We start from the raw sequence: 14,094 nt of genomic DNA, 5'->3' as shown, positions 1-14,094 counted from the left end.
TCCTTGACCTCTCTGTCTCCATTTCAGGGAATAAACTGTCCACTGCTATCCACTACAAAGCCACTGACTCCTATAATTACCTTCATCTTAGCTTGTCACACCCCACGTTTTGCAAGGACTTGATCGATTTTCCCAGTTTTTTAGCCTCTGTCACATCTGTTCAGATGATGTCACCTCCCAAAACAGCACTGCTGACATGGCTTGGTTCTTCCACAATTGTCGGTCCTCTACTGCATCCGACCTATCACCTGTGCTTCTCCCCTTGCCACTTGCCATCATTCATAGCAGTGTGATCAAGTCCCCCTCATCTTCCCTTTTCATTCCACCAGCCTCCACATCAAAATATCATTCTCTGCCATTTCAGACAATTGCAGCAGAACGGCACGACTAAAGGCATCTTCCCCTCACTCTCCCTGTCTGCATTTTACAGGTATCATTCTCTCTGGGACACCCTAGTCCATTCCATGATCACCAACGTTAACCCTCCTTCATTACGTAACTTCACATGTAACAGCAGAAAGTGCAACACTTGCCCCTTCACCTGCTCACCATCCAAGGGCCTAAACAGTCTTTCCAGGTGAAGCAACATTTCTCCTGTAAGCCCTCCAATCTTGTGTATTGTATTTGCTGCACCCAATTTGGCCTACTGTACATTGGAGAAACCAAACGCAGACTGGGTGACTGCTTTGCAGAATACCTCCAGTCTGTGCGCAAGCATGACCCTAACCTTCTCGTAGTTGATCATTTTAACACAGTGTCTTGCTCGCATGCCCACTTATCTGTCCTCAGCATGCTGCAGTACTCCAGCGAATTGCAGCACAAACTGGGAGAACAACATTTCATCTTCAGACTAACACTTTGTAGCATTATAGACTGAATATTGAGTTCAATTCCTTCAAATTGTGAACCAACTCCCTTTTCATCCCTTTCTTTTAGCTTGTTACATTCTCTGTCACCATGTCCTCCCTCCCCACCCTCACCCCAGTGGCACTGTCTTCTTTCAAGTCTGGCAGTTAGACACACAATTGTTTTGCCATTCTCACACTTCAATCACTTAATCTGAACTATCAACATCTTTTCTCCACCAGCACTTTTCACCCTACCACCACCACAACCACCCCACCCCACTCTCCCCAGCCTACAGCATAAAAGCTGGCCTCTCCACACTTCACCAGCTTTGATGAAGAGTCATCAACTCAAAACATTAGCTTTCTCTCTCTCTTTCTCTCTCTCTCTCTCTCTCTCTCTCTCTCCATGGATGCTGTCTGACCTGCTGTGATCTCCAGCATTTGTTATTTTCAGTACAGATTCCAGCATCTGCAGTAATTTGCTCTTGAATCCACAATAAATTGTTCTTGGCAGTTAACCTGAATACCTCCTATGAATTTTTGCTCTTAGCTGCCTCTGCTAATTTGATGTTCCCAACCTCCATGAATATGCATGTCACCCATGAATAATGTACCGACGTTTTACATGTCCTCCTTATATCCTGTATTAACCTCTGTCCTAGGGTGCCTATAGAATAATCTAGCCAGTGACTTCCTCCCCTTGTTGTATCTTCCCTCCACCCATATGGAGTCTGCATCTTTCAATCCAAAATCATTTCTTGCTATTACACTTATTCCATCTCATACTAACAAAGCTACCCCACCACCCTTTCCTTCCTGTTTGACCTTTTGAAAAGTCACATACCCTGAATCTTTAATTCCCAGCTTTCATCGCCTCGTAACCATGTCTCATGATCATTCCCTCTGTCTGAGCTTTATTTAATTTAATTTGTTCTTCATATCACATGCATTTAAATAAAGAGATTTTAATTTTGCTTTTTTACCATTTCTTCTCCTTTTTGCTGTTGGTTTTTCTATGTTTGTACACTATGTACAATTCTAGGAACTACAGCTGTTCAGTAAGTTAGTAAGGTAAAAACAATGACTGCAAATGCTGGAAACCAGAGTCTAGATTAGAGTGGTGCTGGAAAAGCACAGCAGGTCAGGCAGCATCCGAGAGCAGTAAAATCGACGCTTCAGGCAAAAGCCCTTCATCAGGAATGGTATTCCTGATGAAGGGCTTTTACCCGAAACGTCGATTTTACTGCTCTCGGATGCTGCCTGAACTGCTGTGCTTTTCCAGTACCATTCTAATCTAGACAGTAATTTAGTAAGACCACAACTAGAATAGACTTTTGGTTTCCTTATTTAGACTTGCATAAGGTTAAAGTTCAGAGAATATTCACTAGACTGGCGCTTGGGAAGAAGTTTTTTTTCTTTTCCATTCTTATTAATAAAGGTAGGTAGTGGAAAGGCTTTGGGGAGTCTAAAGCAATGTTCCCTCAGTGTTGTGCAATTTTGGAAAATGTTGAAGTTTGATGAAGGACAACATGCTGAACATGAATCCTCTAATGAATCTATTAACTATTGTCACTTTGCAGAGGAAACATTTGGGGTGCAATGATAGTGCCCTTACTTCTGGACCAGGTGGACTAGGTTCAAGTCCCACCTGCTCCAGATTTTTGGTATAACATGTCTGAATAGGTTGGTTGTCTAAAACAAGGGGTGAGTCTTTGTAAGTGCATGTGTATTATTTCAAATTTTTAATCTTTACAGTACATTAGTTTTGTTTAGTGTTATTTAACATTTTTTCTGAACTATTTTTCAAAGATACAACACAACCACAAACAAAGAGAAATGTTCAAGAAGTCGTGGCAGGAGTATGTGGCCAGAACATCAAACTATGAAACCTTGAAGGCAAGGATTGTTTATATGGTGAAACAAATATCGTTATAGTACATTTTATTCTTTTTAAAAATGACATCTCTTTTTAAATGGTTCATTATCTTGTGTATTGAACTGTGAGGAAATTGGAAACTCAATATGTGCTTTGATACTATAACCCATTCTCTCCCAGAAACATACAACTGGAATTTTTAGCTTGCTCGATTGAAGCATTCAGCCCTGACTTTCAAACATTTCATCTTAGCATGACTTATTCAATGATTAACTTCACCTTTTATGAAGAAATATCATGATTCACTGCTCCCACTAAGATTACTTTTGTTACAAATTTGGGGAGGAGATAGCACTACAACATTATAGCTCAAATTCTCTAGTTTTCACTTTGGTGATTTTAGTGGGTAATTTTAGTGCTGGACTTTGATTTTTATATTGATTTAAAATTCATACATTTGTTGAACCTGTGAAAAACTGAATATATGCCAGACTTCATTGATTGAAAATTCATCTATTGAGCATTTAAAAAGAAAAGATTAGAAGGCTGGCCAATTGATAAAAACATGCAGGAATTAGAAGCAACAGTTGGCCCTTGAGCCTACTCCACCCTTCAATAAAATCATAGCGGCAATTTAAGCGGCAATTAGATAGGTACATGGATAGGTGCTTAAGCTAGGATAAATGTTTGGCACAACATCGTGGGCCAAAGGGCCTGTTCTGTGCTGTATTGTTCTATGTTCTATGTTCATAGTCGATCTCATCCTTAACTATAGTTTCCTATCTGCCCCATCACCAGTCCCTCAGAGTGTTGCATAGTAGTGGTGGTGGTATGAAAACCTGACCATGCGATGCAAGGCAGTCATATAAGGGGAGTCACAAGGCAGATGAATGAGTCAGATGGATAGAAGCAGTGGAATAACTTTCCTGATGGAAAAGTGCTCTTGTTAGCTCTTTTGTTGAGAAGGCAGCGGCTAAAGCTGGGGTTCAGGAAGAAATTGAAGATCCATTGACTGTTCCATGCACTTGCACCTGAGGAGTAACACTGGGGAGTTAAGAAAGTAATAGAAGGCTGCATGATCTGAATTGGAGAGAGTTAGGGCTTAGAAGAAGCGATCTGAGCCACTGACAGTTTAATGCAGCTTAAATCATGGTGAAGGAAGCCCACAATCATTAGATCCTTGATCTCGTTGAGAAATATTGGACCTGGGAGAAATTCAGGGGTAGTACCAGTTTAATGATGGTAAAAGAACTGAAATTGATCCCATGACTAAATGCTGAAATGCAGCTTCACGAATCCAGTGGAACACAGTCTAAAGGCAAGGGATTGAACAATCAGGACGTGCACGTTCATTAAGGCGTTCCATGATGGAGCAGTGTTTGAGAGGGTTATAAAACTAATTGTTTGAAAGTGAAGATTTGGAATCAAATATAATGGAACAATATCAGTAAGATTAAAGAGGGATGCTGAGAAATCCATGGTACCTATCTTGACTGCATCTGCTGTGTAATATGTTCTGTGGAGTATTCAATGGATGTATAATATATGTGCAGATGTAGATAGTTTTATTTTACAAACTTTGTATAGTTGGAGTCTTTTTGAAAATCATGGAATTTTGCACTTTTATTCTCTTAGTTAGTTCCCGTGATTTCAAATTTTGCCTGAACAAAAAAAAAGTAACTCATCCTTTCCAGATTGAAACACAAATTTTGCAGTCTTACTAGAGATTGTAACAGTCGGTTGCTGTTTATGACTTGTGAAGAATCATTTCCCTACATTGGTGGGGACAGATACCTAATTACAGACATTCAAGCATGGATCTCTGGGAAAGGTGAGCAAGAATCTCAGAGGTGATAAAACCTTCAGGATAGTAGTTTAGAAACAGGTTAGTAGTTTGCTAAAGTGGTGGGGCTAAGGGCTTTTTAAAAAGAAGCTAGAGTTATGACTACAGATTGGAAAGAAAGAGAGATCACTTTTTAATTCATTCTTGGAATGTGAAGGTTCCTGGGAATACCATATTGCCTGTCCATCCCTAATTATCTTTATGAGAGTGTGGTATGAGATGCCTTCTTGATCTGCTGTGCTACATGTGATGGAGGTACACTCTTATTAGGAAGAAAGTTCTGGGATTTTGACCAGTGATAGCAAAGGAATGATAGCATAGTTCCCCATTTGGAGGGGAACTTGTAAATACTAATGGTCTCAGACATTTTGACCTTCTAAGTGATACTTCTCCAGATTTTAACACAAGTTCACAGAGGTTCAAGAGGAAGAGTATTTCAGGGCTGACTGGCTAGAATGAACATTTGTAATTTCCAGTCAGTTTAAATCTTAAGTCAATTACAGGTAACCATTCAGTCCTATGCTTCTTTGATATTTTTCATCGGGGTTTGACACAGCTGGGTGGCTTAACAGGCCATTTCAGAGTGCAATTGATTCAGTGGCATTACTGTGTGTCTAGTTTGCATGCAGAACAAAGTAGGTAAAGATGTCATCATCCTTATTTTTTAAACATTCCAATAGTTACATGGGTACCATTTGTGCAACTGTCTTCTTTTCACTCAAGAATTATTAATGAACTGAATTTCAATTGCAGCAACTACCTTAATTGGAGTTTGAACTTTTATTTCTATAGTATTAGTTCAGGCATCTGAAATGCTAGTGCAGTAACGTTGTGACTAGATTTCCACTCCTGAAATCAAAGAGCCATTAAAAAAATCAACTAACATGGGGATCAAGAAGGGAAGTTTGCTAGTTAGCAGTTTCGCAAGAATGTGGTCATTAGAAGCAAAATGTGTGTCACAAGAACAAGGTAAGTTTGCAGAGGGCATGAGGAAAGATAAGAGTGAAAGTAGAAAAAAATGAGTTCAGGGCTTGGGCAGAAGATTCTTTCAAGGAAGTTTAGTCTGTTGGGCTAATGGCAGTGAGGGAAATGGTGAAAATAGCATATCAGATGGTCTCCATTTGAGGGACTCCTGTGACGGAAGGTCTCCACAGGGATAACACAATCTTAAAATAACCTTTTTCAAGTTCTGCATTCTGAGATTTGTCCCTTTACTTTGCTTAATTTAAATTCAAGTTGGTTAGCAAAATATTCTTGTATATGTAATTTCTTTTACTAATTTTACTAATTCATTCCCTATAACTGTCATTATTAACATTTTAATTGATTCTCTCTGTGTTTAGAAAGCTAAAAATGATCAAGAACGCAGCATAGAATTGTCCAAGGTGAAGAATAAAGATTTGAGTAGCATTATCCATAAGACTGAAATTGCAGGTTTACACACAACTGTAAGTAACTCTCACACTTCCAACATTGGCACTTGTTAATGAATATTTCTGTAAAAAAGACACGTTTTGTCTTAGGTTTTTATGCTGCTTTCATTGAGGCAATTTATAAGAAACATCAGAGTAAGGTGAAAACAACATTTATACTGTCTAAGACAAAAGTGCTGGAAGTGGATAATGATTGGTAAAAGCATTGACATGGGGAATGCACCAGTCCGATGATGACTGACAGCTAACTGACAAGTTCTATTTCAATTTTAAATCAGAGAAGTTGACTGAATGGATAAAGCATTGCCCTAAAAAGGAACCAGAGAATGGGTATCATCTATTTTGTTGCATTCAAACAGATACAGTCGATGTACGGGCTTTTAAGTTTGTAAAGAGCAGGGCTGTGTGTACTAACATATGTAGTTTCCAGGACACGCAAGTACACTGCACTGTATGCCTGACTAACAATTTTGAATTTGGTTATTAGCACAGTTCTTTGCAGTTTCAGGATTATTTAACAAACAGTAACCACTTGCAGATTCACATCTAATGCTGGACACTGTTTTGAGTTTTGCAAGCACGGAGATGGTTGAGTACAGAACAACCTTGCTTGTTCCAGAATTAGATACTTGAACTATCATAATCAATATATCTGCTGTAAAACGTAAAGGAACTTGGCAGTTAATTGCCAGTCAGCACCCGATGGTAATGCCCCTACTAATCAGATTCCACTTGCCAACCAGCCAGGGCTCTCATCTCATGGAATATAAGTGTTCTTTTCACGTTACTTTAATATTTCTTATGAATTGTGCTCTTTGTGTCTGGGGAGGTGCCAGTATAATGATATTGTCATTGGGCTAGTAATCCAGAGACCCAGTTAAGATCAAGGCACCTGGGCTTAAATCTCTCGTGAGTACATGCTGGAATTTGAATTTTTGAAATAATTGGAATTGGAATAATTCTAAACTATGAGGTTGACAGCATAGAACTCGAACAATATGTAGACACCTTGGTGGAGTAGGCACATTGGTAGTGGGTATGTTTTAATGCATGCAGAGAATTGTGAATGATACATTTTGGTAGGAAGAACACAGAAAGACAGTAAAGTGTAGGGGTACACTTTTAAAGGGGGTGCAGGAGCAAAAGGACCTGAGTGTTTATGTGCACAGATCATTGAAGGTAACAAGACAGATGGAAAGGGAAGTTTTTTGCGAAAGAAGCGAGGGTGATTTGAGAATAACTTTCATAGAACTGGAGAACAAGGAAACAAACTCTTCAGTCCAACTCGTCCATGCTGATCAAATATCCTAAATACATCTAGTCCCACTTGCCGGCATTTGGCCCATATCCCTCGATTCATATACCCATCCAGATGCCTTTAAATATTGTAATTGTACCAAGCCTCCAATACTTCCTCTGGCAGCTCATTCTATACATGCACCAGCCTTTGCATGAAAAAGTTGCGTCTTGTGTCCCTTTTAAATCTTTCCTTTCTCACCCTAAACCTATGCCCTCTGGTTTTGGACACCACTACTCTGGGGAACAGACCTTGCCTATTTACCCTATACATGTCCTTCATGATTTTATAAACCTCTATAAGGTCACCCTTCATCCTCCAACACTCCATGGAAAACAGCCCCAGCCTACTCAGCCTCTCCCTTTAGCCCCACTCCTCCAACACTTGCAACATCCTTGCAAATCTGTTCTTAACCCTTTCAAGTTTCACAACATCCTTCCTTATAGCAGGGAGATCGGAATTGCACTAGTGGTCCAATAGTGGTCTCACCAATGTCCTGTACAGCCACAACATGACCTCCCAACTCCTATGCTCAATGCACTGACCAATAAATACATGCAAACCAAATGTCTTCTTCACTATCCTGTCTGCCAGACACTCTACTTTCAAGCAACTATGAACTTGCACTTCAAGACCTCTTTGTTTAGCAACATTCCCCAGGAACTTCTCCTTTAGTGGAAATGTCCTGCCCTGATTTGCCTTTCCAAAATGCAGCACCTCACATTTGTCTAAGTTAAACTCCATGTGCCACTACTCGGCCCATTGGCCCACCTGATCAAAGTCTCTGTACTCTAAGATAACCTTCTTGGCTGTCCACTGCCCCTCCAATTTTAGTGTCGTCTGCAAACTTACTGACCATATCTCCCACTCTAAGATAGCCTTCTTCGCTGTTCACTGCCCCTTCAATTTTAGTGTCAAATGCAAACCTACTGACCATACCTCCTATGTTCCAAATCATTTCTCTTAATGACAAAAAGCAGTGGGTATGGAATGCACTGCCTGCATGTGTGGTGAGACAAATTCAGTTGAGGGCACTGGATGATTGTTTATTTAATGATAACATGCAAGGGCATGGAAACAAAGTGGGAGATTGGCAGTAGGTAATGATGCTTATTTGAAAAGCTCGTGCAGGCATTCTGGGCCAAATAACCTCTGACTTTTTGTCAGTGTAAGAGAAAAAGCTTCAATAAAATGAGGCTTTTTCAGCAATGCTAAAGTTCTGTATTACCAAACGATTAGTTATCAGTGAGTTTCAAAAAGTGGTAGCACAGGTCATTCTGCTATAACACGACAGTTGGGTTTGTCTGTTACCTTGCGCTACAGAAAATTGTGCTGTAGAAGATCGCTAACCGAAAATCGCTACACCCATTCAGTAGGAAGTTCGCATCATCCAAACAACATCCACAATTCGTTAATTGCATTATAGTCACTTAGTGCTGACAAAACATGTGTTAAAGCAGAACAACCTATAATCTATTTCTTTAATTGGATTATACATTACTGTTTTTCATCATTTTAAAATCATGCTGTCCTCTCTCTTCTGATTTCACTGCCTTCTTATTCTTCCCAAATTTCATCCTCCATTAAAACTTCCCAACACTTATTCACAGCCTTTCCCTTGAACTTGCCATTTCATGTAGTGTCGTAAGTTCCAATATATGAATCACAGATAAGATCTCTCCAGTCATATCGCTCTTCCATTTCCCAAATCTACCTCCTACAGTATCTGTCACTTGAAAATAACCGGTTCCCTGTTTCACAAATAATTGCCTTTTAAATTCCTAACGGTGTACCATTTAACCATCCATTTGTCATGACATTTCTCAAGTTACTGATTTAGTAAACGACACCTTACTTCAAGCTTTGATGGCCTAGTCCCCAGTAGAGCCAGTACTCTGTCTCACTCTGAAAATTCTTCTAGTATTAACCTCATCTCAGTTTCCTTAAGTCCAATAATGCATGCTTGAAAGGATATGAGGGATGAAAATATTTGTTAAAAACTGTCCACTATTCCAAATAACACCTGGCTTATTTCTCTATTGTAAAACATCTTCTTAACCTCTTCTCACCTCCATCTTCAGCTTCAATATGAAGTGTGAGGAATTCATTGGACTTCTGCTGCCAAGTAGATTCTGATGTCTCATCTCTGTCTTAAATGGGTGATACTATTCTCTGGTCCCAGTTGTTCCCACAAGGGAAGCAGACTTTCCACATCTACCCTGTCAAGTTCCCCTAAGGATCTTTTGTTTCGATAAGGTGCCTCTCATTCTTCTAAACTTCAGTGAGGACATATTCAATTACTCCTCTCCTATAAGACAGTCCTGGGGATCATCCTGGTGAACATTTTCTTGCCTGCCTCCAAAGCTATCTTTCCTTAGATAACTGTTCCAAAACTGTTCACATCACAGTATTCCAGCTATGGTTTGATCAGTACTTGGATAGTTTTCGCAAGACCACTCTATTTTTACACTCCATTGCCTTTGAAATAAAGGGCCACCAAACAATTTACCTTCCCAATTACCTGCTATCCTTGTAAGCTAACTTCTTGTGCTTCATGGGCAAGGACTCATTCGTGGCTGTTCAAGTTCTGAGAAGAGGTCCATGTATGAAATGCTAGTTAATCTGTTTAGTCCATAGGTATTATCAATCTGCTGAATATTTTCAGATTTTTAAATAATTTTTATAAAAGAAGATAAGTGAGTATAAATAAAGTTTAACATAATGTCACGCATAGCAATTAGAAAGAATATATGGAACCAGTTAAATTAATCATTGACAAAGAATTAATAAAATTATAAGAACCACTTTCATGAAAAATTCAATTTTAGAAGCTTGCTAAAATAATGATTTCATTTCAATTTCACTTCATTTGGAAGTTATATGCAACTGAAGTATTTGCATTATTGTCCAGTTCAGCAACGAAGTCTGTTTTACAAAGGTTGTACCATCAACATACAGTACAATAGAAGCTCTTTGGTGAATATGTGTCTCTATTTTCCCATTAGGGTTTCTGGGGACGTTTCATGTCAATCGAAAGCACATCGAAGGAGTTACTAGGAGGTCCATTTTCACCTCCAAATCTTAAGATAACAGGAACGTGCAGAGATGGTCCAACAATGAAAGATGGGGATACAGGAAGCAAACTTAAACATACCTCATGTTCTGTATCTGTAAAATGAGTTCTAGACACTGATTAAAATAGACTCTCTAAGGGTACATTTTGTAGACTTTTATCATGTTTGAATTTTTAGTTAATAAAGAACAAATTTCTACATTGCAAATTGTTTTCAAATGACTACAGTTATTTATAGGGCTTTAATGATTTGGCGCCATATAAATTTTAAGTGAACTTCAAAAAAAGTCAAAGAACAAAATTATGGAAAATCATGAACAAAAACTGGTGGCACTCAATGGGCAGGTAATAGCTCCAGCATAAACAGAGCAGTTAATATTCCACTTCCTGAATTGCAATAAGTGGATGATTAGTCACACAAATAAATATTAATGAGTATAATATAGTTGGGATTATAGAGGTGTGGCTGCAAGGTGACCAGGAGTGAGAGCAAAATATCCAGTGGTGTACAGGTTTTTTAGGAAGGACATACAAAAAAGGAAAAGGAAGTGCAATTGCCTTGCTGCTTAAATAGGAAAATAACCCAATACTCAGGAAGGATGTTAGGTATTAGTGGAAACTGCATGGGTACAGCTAAGAAATAATGTGGAGGTACTGGTATTGGACTGGGATAGACAAAGGCAAAAATAACATGACACTGGATTATAATCAAACAGGTTTATTTGAAACCATAAGCCTTCAGAGCTCTGCTCTTTCTTCAGGTAGCTAGTAAGAGAAGATATTGGACACAGAATTTATAAGTAAAGAGATCAAAGGATCATACAACTGATGTAAATGTACTGAACAAACCTAGATGGTGGTTAAGTCTTTAATCAGTTAGAATGGAGATACAGGTTTCAATTGATTAATATGTAAATCCCAGAATTTCTTTCAAGTCATTTTCACAAGATAACCTAAGCTTTTATCAGCATAAAAGAGATGACATCTCAGGTCAGACAATGCATTTTAGGTATGAGGCCTTATTGACAGTGTGTCTGTGTGTTAACATTGAGTCAGACTGGTTTTATTTCCAAAGTAGGACTTTATAAAATGCCACATTGACTAACTGTCTACAGATTGTGTTTTATTAACAAAATAGAATGTATCTGCAAATACAAACCTGCAAATGCAAATTCACCCCATAGGTTTATAAGTTGTGTATGTATGTGTGGGTGGAGGGAGGGGGGTGTGGAAGCAGAGAGAGAGAGGGAGAGAATATACAGGGAACCCCCAGCTTCTGTCACGACACTACAGATTTCTTGCAGAAACTCAGTGTGCACGGATCAATCGAACCGGGAACATTCCTCGTCACAATGGATGTTTCAGCACTCTACACCAGCATCCCCCATGATGATAGCATTGCTGCAACAGCCTCATTACTCAATACCAACTGCCAATCTCCAGGCACCATCCAACACCTCATCCGCTTCATCCTTGATCACAATGTCTTCACCTTCGGCAACCAGACCCACAGAACAGTCATGGAACCAGATTTGTACCCCAAAATGTCAACATTTTCATGCATAAGTTCGAACAAGTTTTCTTTGCTGCACAGAAGCTCTGACCAACACTTTGCACCACATATATTGATGACATTTTCTTCCTTTGGACTCATAGCGAGGAATCACTGTAAAAGCTACATAATGATATCAACAAGTTTCATGGACTACTGTGCAGAATCAGTCTCATTCTTGGACACAGGCATCTCCATCAAAGACGAACACCTCAGTATCTCAGTCTACCGCAAGCCCAAGGATAACCTCACAATGCTGCACTTCTCGAGCTTCCACCCTAAACATATCAAAATAGCTATCCCCTATGGACACACCCTATGCATACACAGGATCTGTTCAGATGAGGAGGAACATGGTGGATATCTGAAGGTGTTGAAGAACATCCTTATAAGGACGGGATATGATGCTCAACTTATCGATCGCTAGTTCCAATGTGCCACCCTGTAATGTATAAAACCCATCCCTGAAATTTGAGCAGAAAACAGACACTGGATACGACCGATAGGGACCCTTAGTTGTCCAGTACTTCCCACAAGCGGAGAGACTACATCATGTTCTTCTCAGCCTGCAACACATCATCGATGATGGTGAGCACCTCACCAAGATCTTCCCTACGCCTCCACTTCTTACTTTCAAACAGCCACCAAACATTAAACAGACCATTGTTCGCAGCAAACTCCCCAGCCTTCAAGACAACATCGACTACAACCCTATCTTGGCAATTACTGCAAGATCTGTCAGAGCATTGACATGGATATTACTATCAGACGTGAGGACACCACACACCACATGCACAGCAGACAGTCATGTGACTTGGCCAACATTGTCTATCTCATAAGCTGCAGGCAAGGATGGTCCAAGGCATAGTATATTGGCGAAACCATGCAGATGCTACGACAACAGATGAGTGGATGCCATGCAACAATTGCCAAACAGGGGTGTTCCCTCCCAGTGGGGGAATGCCTCAGTGGTCAAGGACATTCAGCCTTGGATTTTCAGGTGAACATCCTCCAAGGTGGACTTCGGGATACGCAGAGTTGCCAAGCAGAGGCTGATAGCTAAGTTTCTTACCCATGACTGTGTCCAATATATTCCATCTCACTAGCTACTTGTAAAAGGTGCAGTACTTCGAAAACTTGTGGTTTTAAATAAACCTGTTGGACCATAAGCTGGTATTGTGTGATTTTTGACAGCTGAGAAACACCAAGGGAAGGAAATAATTGAGCATTGGATAAAGACCCTCAAACAATTGTGGTAATGTTGGGGAAGGCATTAAAAAGAAACTAGAAATGCAAGCAATAAACATACAGCTGTAATTATGGGCAACTTTAATCAGCATATTAATTAGGCAAATTAAATCAATTATAACCATAGAGGAGGAATTGCTGAAATGTGTATGAGATGGTTTTTCTGGATCAAAATGTTAAGAAACCAACTATATAACAGGCTGTCCTAGATTAGATATTGTGTAATGAGAAAAGAATAATTGGCAGTTGAGCTGCCCAAGGACCCTTGGGGAAGAGAGACCATAATATGACAGTTTTCTCCATTAAGATGGACAGTAAAGTAATTGATGCTGAGCCTAAAGTTCTGAATCGAAATAAAGGAAACTACGATGATATGAGGCGTGAACTGGCTATGATAAATTACAGAATTATATTGAGGGGATGACTATGGAAAGGTAATAGCAAGCAGAACAATATCACTTACAATGGGTAAATGTCAATCATGTAAAAAGAAAAAGTTTTGAGTGTGATTTTTGAATATTCACTGCTTGTTTTCATTGTGAAACTGAAAAATCTAATCAAACTCTTGAATAGTTCAGAATTTGGTGAGCCATTGCAAGTTACTACATAGTTGCTCAACTAATGCATCTCTGTTGTATATGAAATGTTAATCAAATCTCTTTGAGTCACTTAATTGTACTGTTGCTAACATGAAAGCCAAACAACCATAAAATAACTTTTATATCCTATAATTTTGATTTACTCAGAATAATGCAATTCAGGTTTGTCATGAACAGATCTGATTTCTTACCTATTTATATCGATTAAAATGTTCAACAATTTCTAATAACTGTGTTTAGTGTTTGCAAATATTAAGCCTAAAATTATAAGCTACGTAAATAATTATCTTGAGGCTTTATTCACAAATGTGTTTCTGATTGAGTC

General features: G+C 39.1%; 1 protein-coding gene across 10 annotated transcripts in view; it reads left to right on the top strand.

Moving 5' to 3' along the window:
• The window catches only part of steap2 (STEAP family member 2, metalloreductase), a 226,015-nt gene extending 215,437 nt beyond the window's left edge, over positions 1 to 10,578 (top strand). For 9 of the 10 annotated variants that reach the window (XM_072575875.1, XM_072575876.1, XM_072575877.1 and 6 more), the window contains 3 exons: positions 2,658 to 2,744; positions 5,911 to 6,015; positions 10,303 to 10,578. In XM_072575875.1, coding sequence (XP_072431976.1) covers positions 2,658 to 2,744; positions 5,911 to 6,015; positions 10,303 to 10,476 — 366 coding nt within the window. In that variant the 3' untranslated portion in view covers positions 10,477 to 10,578. The remainder of the gene's footprint in view (positions 1 to 2,657; positions 2,745 to 5,910; positions 6,016 to 10,302) is intronic. The other variant, XM_072575879.1, reaches the window with a different exon arrangement.
• The last annotated feature ends 3,516 nt before the right edge of the window (positions 10,579 to 14,094 follow it).

The sequence above is a fragment of the Chiloscyllium punctatum genome, chromosome 8 (genome assembly GCF_047496795.1).
Source record: "Chiloscyllium punctatum isolate Juve2018m chromosome 8, sChiPun1.3, whole genome shotgun sequence".
NCBI lineage: Eukaryota > Metazoa > Chordata > Chondrichthyes > Orectolobiformes > Hemiscylliidae > Chiloscyllium > Chiloscyllium punctatum.
The sequence above is the reverse complement of the archived record's forward strand: the minus strand, read 5'-3'. Positions and strand labels throughout refer to the sequence as shown.